The sequence below is a fragment of the Pseudonaja textilis genome, chromosome 16 (genome assembly GCF_049901715.1).
Source record: "Pseudonaja textilis isolate UNSWEBS1 chromosome 16, rPseTex1.2, whole genome shotgun sequence".
NCBI lineage: Eukaryota > Metazoa > Chordata > Lepidosauria > Squamata > Elapidae > Pseudonaja > Pseudonaja textilis.
In genome coordinates, this window is record NC_142005.1 from 10,226,154 (window position 1) to 10,240,533 (window position 14,380).

At 52.4% G+C, this 14,380-nt stretch overlaps 2 protein-coding genes across 3 annotated transcripts; both read left to right on the forward strand.

Moving 5' to 3' along the window:
* Positions 1-832: 832 nt before the first annotated feature.
* MLLT11 (MLLT11 transcription factor 7 cofactor) lies at positions 833-3,350 on the forward strand. Of its 2 annotated transcripts, XM_026720267.2 has the most exons (3): positions 851-950; positions 1,126-1,189; positions 2,779-3,350. In XM_026720267.2, exons 2-3 carry the CDS (start codon positions 1,175-1,177, stop codon positions 3,061-3,063), a joined length of 300 nt encoding a protein of 99 aa, XP_026576052.2. In that variant the 5' UTR covers positions 851-950; positions 1,126-1,174; the 3' UTR covers positions 3,064-3,350. The 2 variants fall into 2 exon arrangements, with proteins under 2 accessions (XP_087770082.1, XP_026576052.2); XM_087913956.1 differs by lacking the exon at positions 1,126-1,189 and having other exon boundaries at positions 833-950; positions 2,779-3,197.
* A 1,997-nt stretch (positions 3,351-5,347) lies between these two features.
* On the forward strand, positions 5,348-10,171 carry GABPB2 (GA binding protein transcription factor subunit beta 2). Its single transcript, XM_026720269.2, has 9 exons — positions 5,348-5,566; positions 5,675-5,814; positions 6,031-6,198; positions 6,317-6,511; positions 6,737-6,887; positions 7,038-7,151; positions 7,628-7,798; positions 8,201-8,346; positions 8,798-10,171. Exons 2-9 carry the CDS (start codon positions 5,707-5,709, stop codon positions 9,062-9,064), a joined length of 1,320 nt encoding a protein of 439 aa, XP_026576054.1. The 5' UTR covers positions 5,348-5,566; positions 5,675-5,706; the 3' UTR covers positions 9,065-10,171.
* Positions 10,172-14,380: the final 4,209 nt, after the last annotated feature.

Here is a 14,380-nt window from a genome sequence, read left to right on the forward strand (position 1 = left end):
TGGGTTCGTGGGGCTGTGCCATCCCCAGATGGAGGCCTTTAAGAAGCGCCTGGGCAGCCCTTTTGTCTGGAAGGGTGTAGCAGAGTCTCCTGCGGCTTGGACTAGATGACCTCCAGGGACCCCCCTCCAATTATGTTTTTCGGTTCTTCCATCCCTTCTTGAGCCGCCTCAAAGCAGGGAGGACACCAACGGCCCAAAGGATTTGTGGGGTGTGTGTGTGTGTGTGTCATGACCCATTTTTAGGAACCGAATCAGCCCCACAGGCATCTTTGGTGGTGGGGGGGGGGGGCACGGTTAGTCCTCGACTTATGACCACATCTGAGCCTCATGTTTCTGTTCCGCGATGGTTGTTAAGGGAGTTGGCGTATGGAAGCTTATTGAACTTGCAACCTTGATAGCAGGGAGTTCCATGGGCTCATTTTTCCCTTGGAGCTTCTCCGGCACTCAGATTCGCAGGTGAGCCCCCTCCCTTTGTGGGAGAGGGCAGACCAGCTGCCCACCCCCCTTTCCCCCATCTGCCCCCCTCCCCCCCCGTTTCTCTGGGAGCCAATGCAATCCCTGCCTCCTTCCCCAGAGACCTCACCCCCCCCGGCCCCTCCCGTGCAAGATGTGCCCACCCTTCCAAGGCCCCCCCCACCGCATGCCCCCCTCCCCTCCAGGTCCCCCTCAAGCGGCATTTCTTCCTTCCCTGGAAATAGCGCTTCCAGCTGATTCATTGGCTGGGCGGCTGATGGGGGGAGGACCCACCGCCAGTGAAATCTCTTTCCAGTCCAGGAGGGGCTGCATTGCAGCAAGAGAGGAGGGAGACGGACACGCCTGGCAGCCCCCACCCCACCCCCGCCCACCCGCCCAGCCCAAGGCAGCCAGACGGACACAGCATCTTCCGTGAAGAGACCCACGGATAGACAGACCATCCACCGGGGCTCTTTCCAGATCCTGCTGAGAAGGAGGTAAGGCTGGGGAGGGGAAGGAGAAGACCCCCCAGAGGTTAGACTCCATGCCGGGAGGGCAGGGCGAGCCGTTGCATCATTATTTTTTATATATTCCACCTTACAAAGGTTGATAAGGTATTTTATTGTACCACGTAGATACATAATGCTGGGTCATATTCATTCCTATTCCCAGGAAGTCTTGGCTTACTGTGGAATTACTGTACACGAACAGACGATGCTATATGAAATCATTTTTTGTAGGTTATTCCCAGCTAGCAAACCGTGGCCTAATGTGATTTTATATTATATAATATTGAATATTATATTGTATTATATTACACCAGTACATGGCGCACTGTTTCTCTCTTTCTCTCATCTATCTATATCTATCTATCTATCTATCTATCTATCTATCTATCTATCTATCTATCTATCTATCTATCTCCTTTCTAAATTACTATAGATCCAGAAAACCCGGACACAATGTAATATATAATTTCATGTCATTTTCCTATTACTTTGCAACCTTATAGCTGAAGCCCTTGTAAAACTGTGTTATGTCACACAATTCTATATACTATGATGTTTCAAGGATTCAGAATAAACATTCTTTAAAAAAAAAAAGAAAATGCCATTTTCTTCCATCTTGTCAATTTCAGAGGCTGGAAGATAAAACAAATCTGATGGTGACACGAGCCCCTTTAATTCATCTTTTAAAACCCCAAACCTCCGTCCTTTTCACGGGCTCCTTGTCTTGGTTTTTCCCTCTCTAAAATCAGTTGGGGGAATTCAGTCCCACCTACCCCCAAAGGAGAGGGGATTCAGAATTTTAACCATTCCCAGCCTCTTTTCTGTTTATTGGGCACATGTCTTCCTTTTTTTAATATTGCCAAGTCATTCAACCATCTCTCTACCTCCAGGAGGGTTAAAATAAGTCTCTAAAAATGTTTCCAGCACACAAATAGAGAGAGGCAAATATCTCTCCTTCCGAACAGGCTGCTGAAGATGCTATATTTAAAGAGGACAGATGTCTAAGTAATTTCATACGCGCCACCGAGTAAAATAAACCCAGCCTGGACTGGATTGGCAAAGCCTTCATTAAGGACCAGAGAGAGGATGGCTGGGCATTTTAAAAGGGTCTGATGGAGGAAAGGAAGAGGGAGGGGGAAGAGATGGCAGTGGAGAGGGTCCCCTGGGGAATTGGCAAAAAAAGGGGAGGGGGCAGAAGGCAACCAGGCTGGCAAAGCAGCCACTCCAAAGAAACAGGCCTGTATGGGGAGGGGAGGGGGAGGGGGATGCACACATGTGCAAGGGAAGAGGGGAATAATTATTGCAGAAAAATCTGTCACTGAGCCCATGGCAGGGACCACCGAAAAGAGGCAAGGAAGGAAGGTGGGTGGGCAGCTCACAATTCAGAAACAGATACAAGCAAACCTCGACTTGACAAGAGTTCATTTAGTGACCAACATTACAACCATTTTATGGCCATTTTTCATACTTAACGACCGTTGCAGCATCCTCATGACCCCATGATCAAAATTCAGAGGCTTGGCCACTGACTCGTATTTATGGCAGGCGCAGAGTCCCGGGGAGGGAAGGTCAACCTTCTGACAGGGGGAGGGAAGCCAGATTCATTTCAAAATCATGTGACTCACTTAAGAACTGCAGTGATTCACTTAAGAACCACGGCAAGGAAGGCTGTTAAAATGGGGCAAAGCTCGCTTACCAACTGCCTCATAAATTTAGCTGTCATTGCAAGTCGAGGACTTGCCTGTGTTATACCATGAAAGTCTCAAAAACGCGTTAAGACCACCTTTGTTGCCTCTTCCCTGTTCTTCACCCCCAGGAAGAAATGAGGGACACCATCACCTCCCAGTACGATTCCTTCCTTTACTGGAGAATGCCCATACCTGAACTGGACCTTTCTGAACTGGAGTGCCTGGGACTGGCCGACCTCGCCCTCTTCAAGCCCAAACGGGGCCTCGGCAGCCTCGTGTCCGAGCAGAAGAGCCAGAAGCCAAGCCTGGGGGAGCCGGAAGACGCGGAGGGGGCCTTGCTCCCCTTCAGCAGTTTCAACTTCTGGAGAGCCCCCATCGCAAGCATCAGCCCTGTAGATTTCGACCTCCTCTGAAGCCTGGCAGCCTGGCGGAAGCCGCGAATCTTCTTCTTCTTTTTTAAATTATACCCCCAACTGCATCTTTCCTGGTGGTGTTTACTCCCTTCCCAAACTTCTCTGTGGTTCCTCTGTGCCGTGTTCGCGCGCTCATGTGTCTGAATCACTTGCCATAAAACTAAAGTGGTATGAGTGTATTTGCTAAAATACTGTATCTCTCCACCCCCTCCCCCAGAGCCCCCCAGATCTGCCAGGGTCCAGGAGGACTAGGAGAAGGAATTAAAAAATAAATGAATAAAGAAAAATCTCCCTTTCTGTGCATGTGGGACTGATCAGCCACCGGTGGGTTAGCAACTGGCGACGTTGCGCCCAAATCCATCCTGCAAAGATTTGGCTCGTTCGGTTATTATTATTATTTTCCTTTGACCGAAAATCTCTTGCCAGCAGGAGATGCACAATTTTCGCTTTAAAAGAATCCCAGATTGAGAGGCTTGTTTGAGTGGGGGTAAGTTTTGTACAACCCCCCCCCCCTTATTTTTCCTGGGAAAGGAAGGAAATGGCAAGGAATAAAAAATTGGAGGGATGCTGCATAGAAGAAAATAGGGCTGTTCCTGTTGTGGGGCAAAGGAAGAGATCCGATTAAAATATGGCAGTGGAGGGTCTGGTATTCTTTTCACAGGGATCTGAAGGATAGCAAAGTATCATCCCCCCCCCCCACAAGTCGGCACATGTGGGCATCTACGGGCTCCCTCACTTTCACAGCTGGTGGACTGAATGCTGGCGGGAGCTTAAAACATCAGGAGTTGGGGAAAAAGTTTTTTTTTAAGATGGATCCTGGAAGGGAGAACCGTTTATATCTTCTGTAAAACAGAGAAGTGAAAAAAGGGCCGATGGATGCGAAACCGAATCATTCCGTTCAGGTCCAATTGCTCGAGGGTATACAGAGGCTCTGGAAACGGTCCCGGCTCGGGGTACAGGGATGAGTTGGGAGACCAATGGTGCTTTGTTTATTTCCTTCTCCAGAGATGGGGAAGTCAATGGACAGGACTCACACAATTCCTCTCTGAGCAATTGCTCAAAACCCAGCTCTGTTTTAAACCCAGGGTCAGGTCCAAATCCAAAGGACCACCAGAAAGAGGCAACTGTGAAGCCCCCGGCCTCCGATCCAGCCCTAAGCATGGATTTTCCGTGGGTCCTTTGGGTCTCTGACACACACGTGTCACCACAGCTCATCCACGCATTCATATTCTCCGCATGTGACATCGTCGGCGTGTTGCATCTGGGATTGTGCCCACTTGGGCTTTGGGAGGGAGGGGGAACGACCAGAAGGGCTGCCATCCAGGATGGGGGCATGTCAGGCAGTCCTGAGCAGGGGGCGGCTAGGGAACATGGGTGCAGTAGTCCAAACCCTTTTCCAAGGGTTCAATTTCGAAAAGGGTCATATCCAGTGGGCGTCCCTGATCTAATGCTGCAGTGCACACGGCTGGGGAAGATGGGACTCAGAGTCCAACACTTGGGGGAGGGCTTCATTGGAGTGGGGATCCAGGATGATGGTTTTGCGCCCCCCATAAAATCAACACACACACCAAGATGGACATTTTTAATGCCATTCTGGGCATTACTGATGATTCTGCAGGAAGCGTCTGACCATAGAGATGCGGAGGGAGAGAGCGCCTCCATTCAGGGAGGGTTAGAACGGCCTCGCCCTTACCATAGAGAGGTGGAAGGGCAGAGCATCCTCACCCGCGCCGAACCTATTTCCTTTCCGTTGCCGGAAGAGCGAGGCTGTGTGTGTCACACCCTAAAGGTTCCCCCATCAGAGATACTTCCGGGTGTGCCTTTTTTTTTTCTCCCGTTGGGGGGAGCGGCTCGTCCGTTTGAAAACAGCCCCCCCTCCTATCGCCGTTCCTTCCGGAGCGCGAAGAACTTTCCAAAAGAGGCTGATCAGGACACGGGGAGCCCCCCACCCCCACCCCCAGGGTGAGTCCTGGTCTGGGGGTGGGATTAACGGGGCCTGGAGGAAAAGGACCCCCCGCTCACCCCGAGGGCTGGACTACAACGCCCATTGCCTGGGTTGCACTGCCCTGCTCCTCTTCTTTTGGGTTCCAGAGCTTTTCTACTGCACTTCCCATCATCCACCGACCAGCAGAGCCGCAAAGGCTGCGGCTCCCATCATCCCCAGTGGCCCTCCCTTTAGAGTGGCACAGCTCCCACCCCCCCCGTCCCGCTCCTTGGCTGGGCTCATCCTTGCTACGTCCCCTTAATTCCCCTCCTGGGTTGAGGTTAACAGAGGAACAGAGTTGGAAGGGGCCTTGGAGATCTTCTGGCCCAACTGGACACCCCTGCCCTATACCCTCTCCCATTCCGGACAAATGGCTGTCCAATCTCTTATTAAAACCTCCAGCGATGGAGCAACCGCAATGTCCGAGGGTTAAAGCCAAGCTTGTCTTTCTTGCTAAGATTTTGCAGAGGGAAGGACGCCAGGCGAGGAACACAATGGCCCAGGCGCCTCTTTCCAGCTGTGAGTAGAGCCAGGCCCTAAAAGGGAGGCAGGAGGGCATTCAGACCCACCGCTGACCTCCTCCCCCACCCCACCCTGTCCAAACCAGTGAGATTTCTCTCCCCCCAGATGTTTGAAATCATCTGTTCCCCTGTATAAAGATGTCACTGGTGGACCTGGGGAAGAAGCTCCTGGAAGCGGCCCGCCAAGGCCAGGATGATGAAGTCAGGCTGCTGATGGCCAACGGAGCCCCCTTCACCACTGACTGGGTAAGTCCAGGGTGGGAAAGCCACCAAGGTGGGGAGGAAGGTCAGGCGGGGACAGCAGGACTGTCTATTTCAAGAGTTAGAGATGGAAAAAGTTTATCTCAAGTGGAGTCCTCCCTCTACGGAAGAAGGAGATGAAGACAGAGAAACTCATCATGGCTTCGCGAAGGAACGGAGGGCAGCCAAGGATAATAATCTTCCTGCTTAATTGTCCAACAGCTGGGAATATCGGCCCTTCATCTCGCTGCTCGGCACGGCCATTATTCGACGGCTGAAGTCCTGCTCCGGGCCGGAGTGAGTCGAGATGCTCGGACCAAGGTGAACCGGACGCCCCTCCATATGGCGGCTGCAGATGGTCACTGCCACGTTGTCGAGCTGCTGGTCAGGGTAAGCAGGCGCTTTGGGTGGCCTTCCGGGTTTCCTTATAGGCCCCATAAACAGGCCGAGGCTTCTCCACGCCCTGCCCAAACGGTTTTCAACCGCTTGGCGGTGTCTCCCTGTCCAGAACGGCGCCAACGTGAATGCCAAGGACATGCTGAAGATGACCGCCCTGCACTGGGCCACCGAACACAACCACCGAGATGTCATCGAGCTGCTTCTCAAACACGGGGCAGACGTCCACGCCTTCAGCAAATTTGGCAAGTCCGCTTTCGACATCGCTTTGGACAAGAACAATCCCGAAACTCTGTTGCTGCTGCAGGTGGGCCGAAATCCCAGCTTTGGGTCTTTTGAGTGTCCCTCAAAAGTGGTTTAGTTGTCATTTGGGGCTGAATCTTTGGGATTCTGGCTTTAATTGCGCAGGACACATGAGGACACTGGACTTGGGTACTTATTTGAGTTGTTTCCACTGTGGCTCTCTGCTCTGGCAGCCAAGAGCTGTTTTTGGCCTGGCTCCATGAAGCCCCCAAGGCTTTCTCTTTTCCAGGAAGCGATGCAGAATCCGGTCACCGCCAACCCCGAGAGGCTGCATGATGTCCCAGGCTCTGTGACGGTGACCCAGCCCTTCATTCTGGTTTCCGGAGAATTGCTGAACCTGGCCAGCCTCGTTTCTTCAGTGGATACCAAAGCAACCTCAGGCTGGAGCATAATCCCTCCCTCCAACCCTTGCTAAGGGGCAGGAATAGGGGTCCGCCTCGTTAAGAGGGATTAAGAGGGCCATCTCCTTCTGGAGAATTTTCATGTTTTGACTCTCTCTCTCTCTCTCTCTCTCTCTCTTCGCTGCATAGGAGATTCCACTGTTTCCACGGGGCAGTTTCTAGACTCGGCCACCTCTGTCCTCGCTACCCTGGCGGCCATCGCAGAGGCCTCTGGCCCCCTTTCCAGTGCTAACCAAATTCCTGGTGGGTTCAAAGGGGCCATTCAGGCTGGCAGAGGGAGTGTTGACATGGGTGGGTTGCAGTTGGACACAAAAGGCTTTTTTTTTTCTTTTTAGAAATTTTGCAAGTCAGGTCTGAAACAAGAAGAGCGTCGAGTTTTTAGGGCAGCGTTTCCCAACCTCAGCAAATTTAAGACATGAACTCCCAGAATCCCCCAGCCAGCCTGAAGTCCACATGTCTTAGAGTTGTCAGGGCTGAGAAACAAGATTTAGAATGACGCAGTTTTCCATTCGTAATTAAGGGAAGAAACCTTAAATTTCCCGCAAATCACTTGTGCTTTATTTCCACCAGGAGAGCAAGACATCTTTATTTTATTTTATTTTTTAAAAAAGCAAAAACTGCCATTTTTCTAGAAACGTCCAGCAGAGCCTTAATTTTGGGTGAATCTTTAGAATCTCCATTTTACACTGGTTTAAAGGCTTCCTCCTCCATCGTTGCAGCTGTCTCAGGAGACATTGTGGAAACTCTATCAGCCGACGCTTCCCTCCGGCAGGCGGTCGGTAGCGGCCAGGACGTCCTCACACTTGTGACCGAGGGCGTCCCTCTGGGTCATCTGCCGGCCGCTCACCTGGGACAACAGTTCATTGTAGTGATGCAGAAGGAACAGGAAGGTAAGGGGCCTCTGGGGAGGTCCTGCCAAACAGCCTTCCTTGATTAAGGTTACCCAAGTGTCTGGACTACCATACCCATAAGCCTGGGGCCGATGGGAGTTGTGGTGTTTGAGGCTGAATGCTGGGAAGATGGCCAGAAGAAGAATATCATTAAGCATTGTTTTTGTCACTGGCTTTATTTTTATTTTGGTGCCAGCCAGCCTTCTGATTCTGCCCTTCTCAAAATCTGAGCGGAGGACTGGAATTTATTTTTTTTAAAAATATTATCCTGGTTGTAATTCTCCCACCTATTTTACCTGCCTGCATGGCATCCCAATCCCTCCCTGTTCTACTAAATTTCTCTACTGACCCTCTGTATTTTATTGTCTCCCTTTTTCTCCTCTGCCCCGCCTTAATTTTCAGTTCTGATTGTGCCTGCTGGTCAGGAGGCGGGAGGCGGCCTCGAGACCCTGAGCGAGAATAACCACGTGGCTGAAGCAGAGAAGCCGCCCGCCAAGAAAGTCAAAATGAAACCAGCGGGGGATGGAAAGGAGGAGGAAGGGAGAGAGGTAAGAACAACCCCTCCCCTTTGCACACCTACGTTCCGAATTGGTGCCCTCCCAAAAGTGCTGGACTTCTGCTCCCGTCTTCCCCAACGTCGGATAATCCAGACCGCCAGATACGCAAAGCTGGAGAAGACAAAGGGGCCAATTTGAGATTCAGGAGGCTTGGTTGTGGGTTGAGATGACGCCTTCAACTACCCCAGGTAGTCGGCTTGTTTCCGGTTTTCCCCGTAGTGCAAATCCAGCCCTTTCAGGTTTGTTAACCAGGATTCATAGCTTAAGGAATCCCAACGGTGAATCTGTTGTTTAGAAAAAACCAAGGCAAGCCGCCTTCCTTCGTAAATTCAGGTGTTTGTGCAACGTGCTCCCTGCAGGGCCCACCTCCTCCCTCTTTGCAGAATGTTTCCCCCCCTTCTCCCCTCCCCACAGTGATGAAAGCCCTGACTTTTCCCCCTAGGATGGCCACGCCAAAGAAGCTTTGCAAGAGGCCGATCCCCAAGCGGCAGAATGCCGAAGCCGGCTGCCGAAGAAGAAGCAAGAAGCTGAGCTCCACCAGCAGAAGCTGGCAACCCTGAGCCAGCAGGAAGCCGGCACGGGAGAAGGCCCCGCCCAGGAGGAGCTCAGGGGGGCTGACCCCCTCGAGGTGTCTTCGGGAGAAATGGGGGGATCCCCGGGACAGAGGCAGCTCCTGGCCGACACAGCCACCGAGACGGTCACTTCTTAACCCCCAGGGCGTTGTTTTGCCACGCCTGATAGAAACGGCAACCAAAGTTTTGCCCCAGGAAAACTGGACATGGGGGGGTGGGGGGATACGCCAGCAGGTTCTAAGGCTGCCCCCTCCCCAACTCCATAATGGTCTCATTCTGGGGGTTTGGAGCCCCCAGGCGTCTCTATTCTGTTCAAGGACCCCAGAGTCCCCTTAGGAAGACCCTCTTGCAGGCCCTGTGTCTTGGGGGCCGTCCCGGAGTGCAGGAAGAGGGGGAAGAGCCCAGGAAAGACCCCCTAAACCAGTTGAGAGCCAAGAGCAGCCACAGGGATCTGGCCAGTCCAGACAGAGCCAGAAATGTTGTCCAGAGGCCACATTCTTACAGTGCTCAAAGGGAGTGGGGCTCCACTAGCCCCCACCCTAAATGACACATCTACCCCAAATCCTAAAAAAAAGCTTGCAAAATTGCAAAAGGAGGGAATCTCAGGACGGCCCCCCCCTGTTTGCAAACGGCCCTCAGCTTAAGCCATCATGCTGTTGTGTTAGACGGACCACTCTTCTCAACAAACCTTGTTTGCTGGCTTCTAGGAACGCGGCGTTTGTGGCCTGCCCACTGCTTTGTTGACTGAGTTAAGCAGGGCTGGGCCATCGTGGTGCAGTCACATCTGAAGAACCCAACCCCAGCGTAGAGGGGCGCAGGAGCAGGGGTGGGGGCTCTGCCTCCATCTGACTCGGGGTTTGGCAGCTTTTAAGACCTGTGGGTTGAATCGTGGGGGATTCTGGGAGTTGAAGTCCAGACCGGGATCCCTGCACACGTCCAAGGCCGCCCAGTTAGGATTGCGAGTGTGCCAGCAAGGAGGGAGGAAGGGAGCCTGAAGTCGCGAGGCAGCCGCTGTGGAAAACCAGCCCTCTTTTATTTGAAGCAGGCGATATTCTCCAAGGAGACCCCCTGTCCACCTTTGCACCAAGGGCTCCGAATGAAAAGTAGTGCCTTACGGGTCCTTAACGGGGCAGGACTCGGCACGGGGTGCGTTTCCCCACAATGCCAGCCGTGAGTGCCGCCCTCCTCTTTTAGGTCAAGTAAAAGATTCCCCGGGCATCCAATAAATTCTGCTTTTCAAACGGCTTTACGCACGGGGGTGTTTTTGTTTAGGAAACGCAAAGGCCCTTTTAGAGCTTGAGACTTTCGTTCCTGCCAAGTGCGGCCTCTCTTCCCCCTCGGCCTGCTTTGGGCGGGGCAGGTGCCTGGTTAGTCAGGGGCCGAGGATTACCTGCCCCCTTTTCCTTCCAAAGCCACAGAACGAAGCTGTGAAAACTTTGCCCCGAGCTCAAACCAGGGTGGGCGGAACCTCAGGTCTCCGCCAGGCCCGAGCAGGTAGACTGCCCCCGCGCACGGAGGTTCCACCGAGGCAGCCGCCCCAAGCCGGCTTGGGCTGGCCATCTCCAACCCGGTTTCAGGCCAGGCGGTAGTCCAGGGTGTCTTTCTCCACGTAATCGGTCCAGGTGGAGGGAGGCATACTCCGGTAGGGGTCCAGGAGGATCCGGAAGCAACGGACAATCAGCACCGCCAGGAAGACGAAGAGGAAGAAGAGGAAGAGGAAGGTTGCCTTCTGCTCCAGGGAGAGGGTGGGGTCAGGCCGGAGGGCGCTGGCCAGGGCGGGCAGGGAGCTGCCCAGGCTGGTGGCCATGAGGACTGGCGCCCAAGCGAGTGGCCGGCTGGGTCCGCAGCACCGCCTGGAAAGGGGACAAAGACCCCATTAGCAGTGTGGGTGTGGGTGTGGGTGTGTCTCTCTGCCGCAGGTGAAGAGCCCGAGAGGAGTCCACAGCCAGACAGGCGGCAAATGTAAGAAAGAAATTTTAACAAATGGGTGCAAGGTGGGGTCTTTTCCCTCACCTGGGAGCCTTTCATGCCCTTCACCGGTGGCATCTGGCTGAGATATACCCTAATACTAGCCCAAAATGTTGGAAATGCCAACAAGCTGATGGTACCTTCTATCGTATGTGGTGGTTATGCCCCGAGACTGGGACCTATTGGACGAAAATTAAAAATTGGATGCAGGAAATTACAGGACATCAGACTGAACCTAAACCAGAACTCTTCCTATTAGGAATAATTAAAGATCAAAAGAAATAAAATCTATTATCTTACATACTCTAACAGCAGCCAGAATAGCTTTCGCACAAATACGGAAAGGACCCGACACTCCCACGGGGGATTTGGTCCTACACAAAACGATGGGATGTGCGGAAATGGACGTGCTTACATTAAAAATGGAAGAGAAGGACGACTCTGAGTACTATTCAGAGAACAGACATAAGAAGAGGAGATTAATTATAAGAGACCTCAAGAAAATGATATGCAGATATATAAAATCTATAAGATAGAACTAATTATAAAGAATTATTGGTGGATGTATATTAAATGTATTAGGACTTACAAGATGACAATACTTGCAGATGTCAAAATGCTGTTGGAAATGTGAATATGATTTGAACTGTATTGGTGGAAAAACACAATAAAAATTTATTTTTTAAAAAATGCCCTTTCATTGCAATACTGACTGACGGGGCATTTGAACCCGTTTTGGGTGCTTTGACCCCCCAGCCCAGCGAGGAGGGTGAGAGTTTGGGGAGGGGTCTTAGGTTGCTTTCTTGACCTCTCCTCTCTCCAGGGGAAAACACTTTATTTTAAAGCTTGTTCAACGCTACTCTAAAATTTAAAAAATCCCCTTGCAGAAGGGCTGAACAAGGAGCATGTTAAGAATACAACCTTCAGCTGCAAGCAGGAGGGCATTTTTAAGGCTGGGGGAGAAGAGGTGGCGGGTGGGGGCAGCCCCCCACAGCTGTCACTGACACGGGACCCTTCCCGTCAAACCATCCCACCCTATGACCTGCGCCGTTCGAGTGCCGGCAACTCCAATTCAGTCCCCCTGAAATGAAAAGGTCTCACCTGGAGGAAAGCTGAGCCAACCTTTAGCAATGCATTGCCGCCAGCCAGGTAGACGGCCCCCTTCTTCGCCCAGCCGTTCCGGGGAATCAAGGCTGGGTGGGATTAGCACACGAGCCGTTGCCGGCGGCTTCCCGCATCTTCCTCACTGATGGACAGCAGCATACGAAGGCAGGGAGCAGCGGAATTGGTCCCAGGTGGGGCTGGGGCTGGGGAGGGCAAAGGTCTCCCTCTTTTCCGGGGGTGGGGGCTGCTTCCTCCGGTGCCCACGCATCCCTGGCCAAAGCACCCAAGATGCTTCAAAGCTGTTGCCAGGGGCAACCAGTTGCTATGGAGATGACGAGCAAACTCTGGACCAGACAGGAGGATGCCGGAAACGTTGCAGCTCCCCATCCGAGGCTAAACTTTTGGGGCGAGGGAAGAACAGCAGCCGGCCTTGCTCTGAGCTGCCCCCGCCCCCCAGAAGCCAACGATGGCCAAACCCTAACCCTGGATTAACAAACCACGATTGCAGCGTTCAAGCGGACACGCCTCGCCCAACCATACGCACAACACGGTTTTCAAACCTTGGTGTGGCCTTCTTGGGCACAGGAGGGTGAATTCAGAGCAGATCAAGAAAGGGGGTTGGCAATCTGCCCCCCCACTCCCAAAAAGAGGCTAAAGTTTGGTGGGATTTTGGCCTCCAATCCATTGATTGCAGGTCACAAAAACCTCCAGAAGCTTCTCAAAGTCTGAAGGAGCGAGATTCCTAGTGTGATGTTTTCCTTTTGCAGAGAAAGAGAGAGAACTGCGTTTGCGGGTCTCAAAAAATCCAAGCCATTTAGCAGAAAACAAACCTGGTTTAGTCATCCTGGTTTGGTTGTTGTTGTTTTATGACCGACCTGGGTTGGTGCATCTTTGAGCCAAGGCCGGTCGCAAGAAAATGGGACCCTGTGTGGCCAAGGCCAGCCCCTCTTCCGAATTTGCATCCTTCGGGGGTCTTCCTGAGAGCGGAGCCAAGCAGCTGGAAGACCCCAGACCCGGGTAGACTCTCCAAGGGAGCCTGCTGGTGCCAGGGAAGTGTGCGACACACAAGGGGCCGCCAGGTGGCACTGCCAGGCCAGGTTTGCCGCTTTGGCGGATGCCCAGATTTCTCAGCCATTGAGGGAGAAGGAAAGGGACCCCCGATTTCCTGGCGGTTGTTGTTTTTTAATTCGGCAAAAAGTGCTTCTCGCTCAAATCCTTGTTTTTTAAAAAAATTGGATGCACAATTAAAGCTGCAAAGACCCTTTTCAAGGGATTTTTAAAGAGAGTTGTTTGGTGGCGGCCTTCCCTTCCCTTCTAAGAAACCAGTGAAGCTATGAAATTTATCATCTCCAAATACATGGCACCCCCAAACTTGGCCCCAGAATCCATGAAATGGAAGGAAGGAGAGGGGCGTCGGCTGGAGGATTAAGGAACCTCACCCCCAAATTCCTGGCTCTTCCTTTTGTTGCACCCACAAAGGTAGACTGCCCCTGAGCTCAGAGGCTCTCCGACTTTTGCACAGGGCAGCCCCCCCCCCCTGCAATCCAGCATCCTGCTTACAGGAGCTGGCCAGATGTTGTGTAGCAAGAACCGCTCCGTAACTCTTCTCCTCCTTTGCTGCTTACCACCAATACAAGGGCAGGAAGGCAGGGAAATTCTCAGAAATGGCTTCCTTGCTCCCTTCGCCTCCCTCTGCCCAGCCCCGACGGGCAAGCTCCCCAGTCATCCACCACATCTGTAGGCCTCTTGGCATAGAGGAGGGAGAAACATCTGGCAACTTCGCGCATACACACACACACAGAGGTCTAACTTGGGACTGTCTTCCCAGTTTCGCAGGAAGTTTTGGCCGTATTAATTCCGAAGAGCAGCGAAAACTGAATGCTGATGTTTAACACCAGCCAGCAAAGAAGCTGTGTGTGTGTGTGTGTGTGTGTGTGTGTGTGTGTGTGTGTGTGTGTTTGTCATTCCCCTCCCCCCTCCAGCCTTTAGATTTCATGTCCAGGCTTTGGAAATTGAATCTAAACTTCCTTTTGCGCTGCAACCCATTGAAGAAGAGAAGAGGAGACTAATCGCCCAGCAAGGAAAAATTCTATTAGGGAATTTTCTGCAAAACCCACCAGTTTGGGCAAAAAAACCCTTTTTTCTCCTCTCCAGATGTGGATTCAGCGTTGTGTGTCCCGGCTGCTGTTTTTGAGGGGTCTGCGAAGGGAAGTTGTCCAGACTTCATAGGAGAAAAGGCGACGTTGGGGATCTGGTGAGCGTGTGGCAAGGTTGGGAAAGTTGGGGTGTGGATGATGGGCGCAAGAGTCGCAGGCGACTATCCTTCCCTTTTCTACACAACCATCTCTGAGCCCTCAATGGCTTCACCAGCTGTGCTGCAC

Excerpts from the sequence above, each read along its gene's own strand:
- GABPB2 (XM_026720269.2), top strand. The coding sequence starts at position 5,707 with ATGTCACTGGTGGACCTGGGGAAGAAGCTCCTGGAAGCGGCCCGCCAA. Across the intron at positions 6,512-6,736 it reads AAACTCTGTTGCTGCTGCAG|GAAGCGATGCAGAATCCGGT; the intron begins GTGGGCCGAAAT and ends TCTCTTTTCCAG. Across the intron at positions 7,799-8,200 it reads GATGCAGAAGGAACAGGAAG|TTCTGATTGTGCCTGCTGGT; the intron begins GTAAGGGGCCTC and ends CTTAATTTTCAG.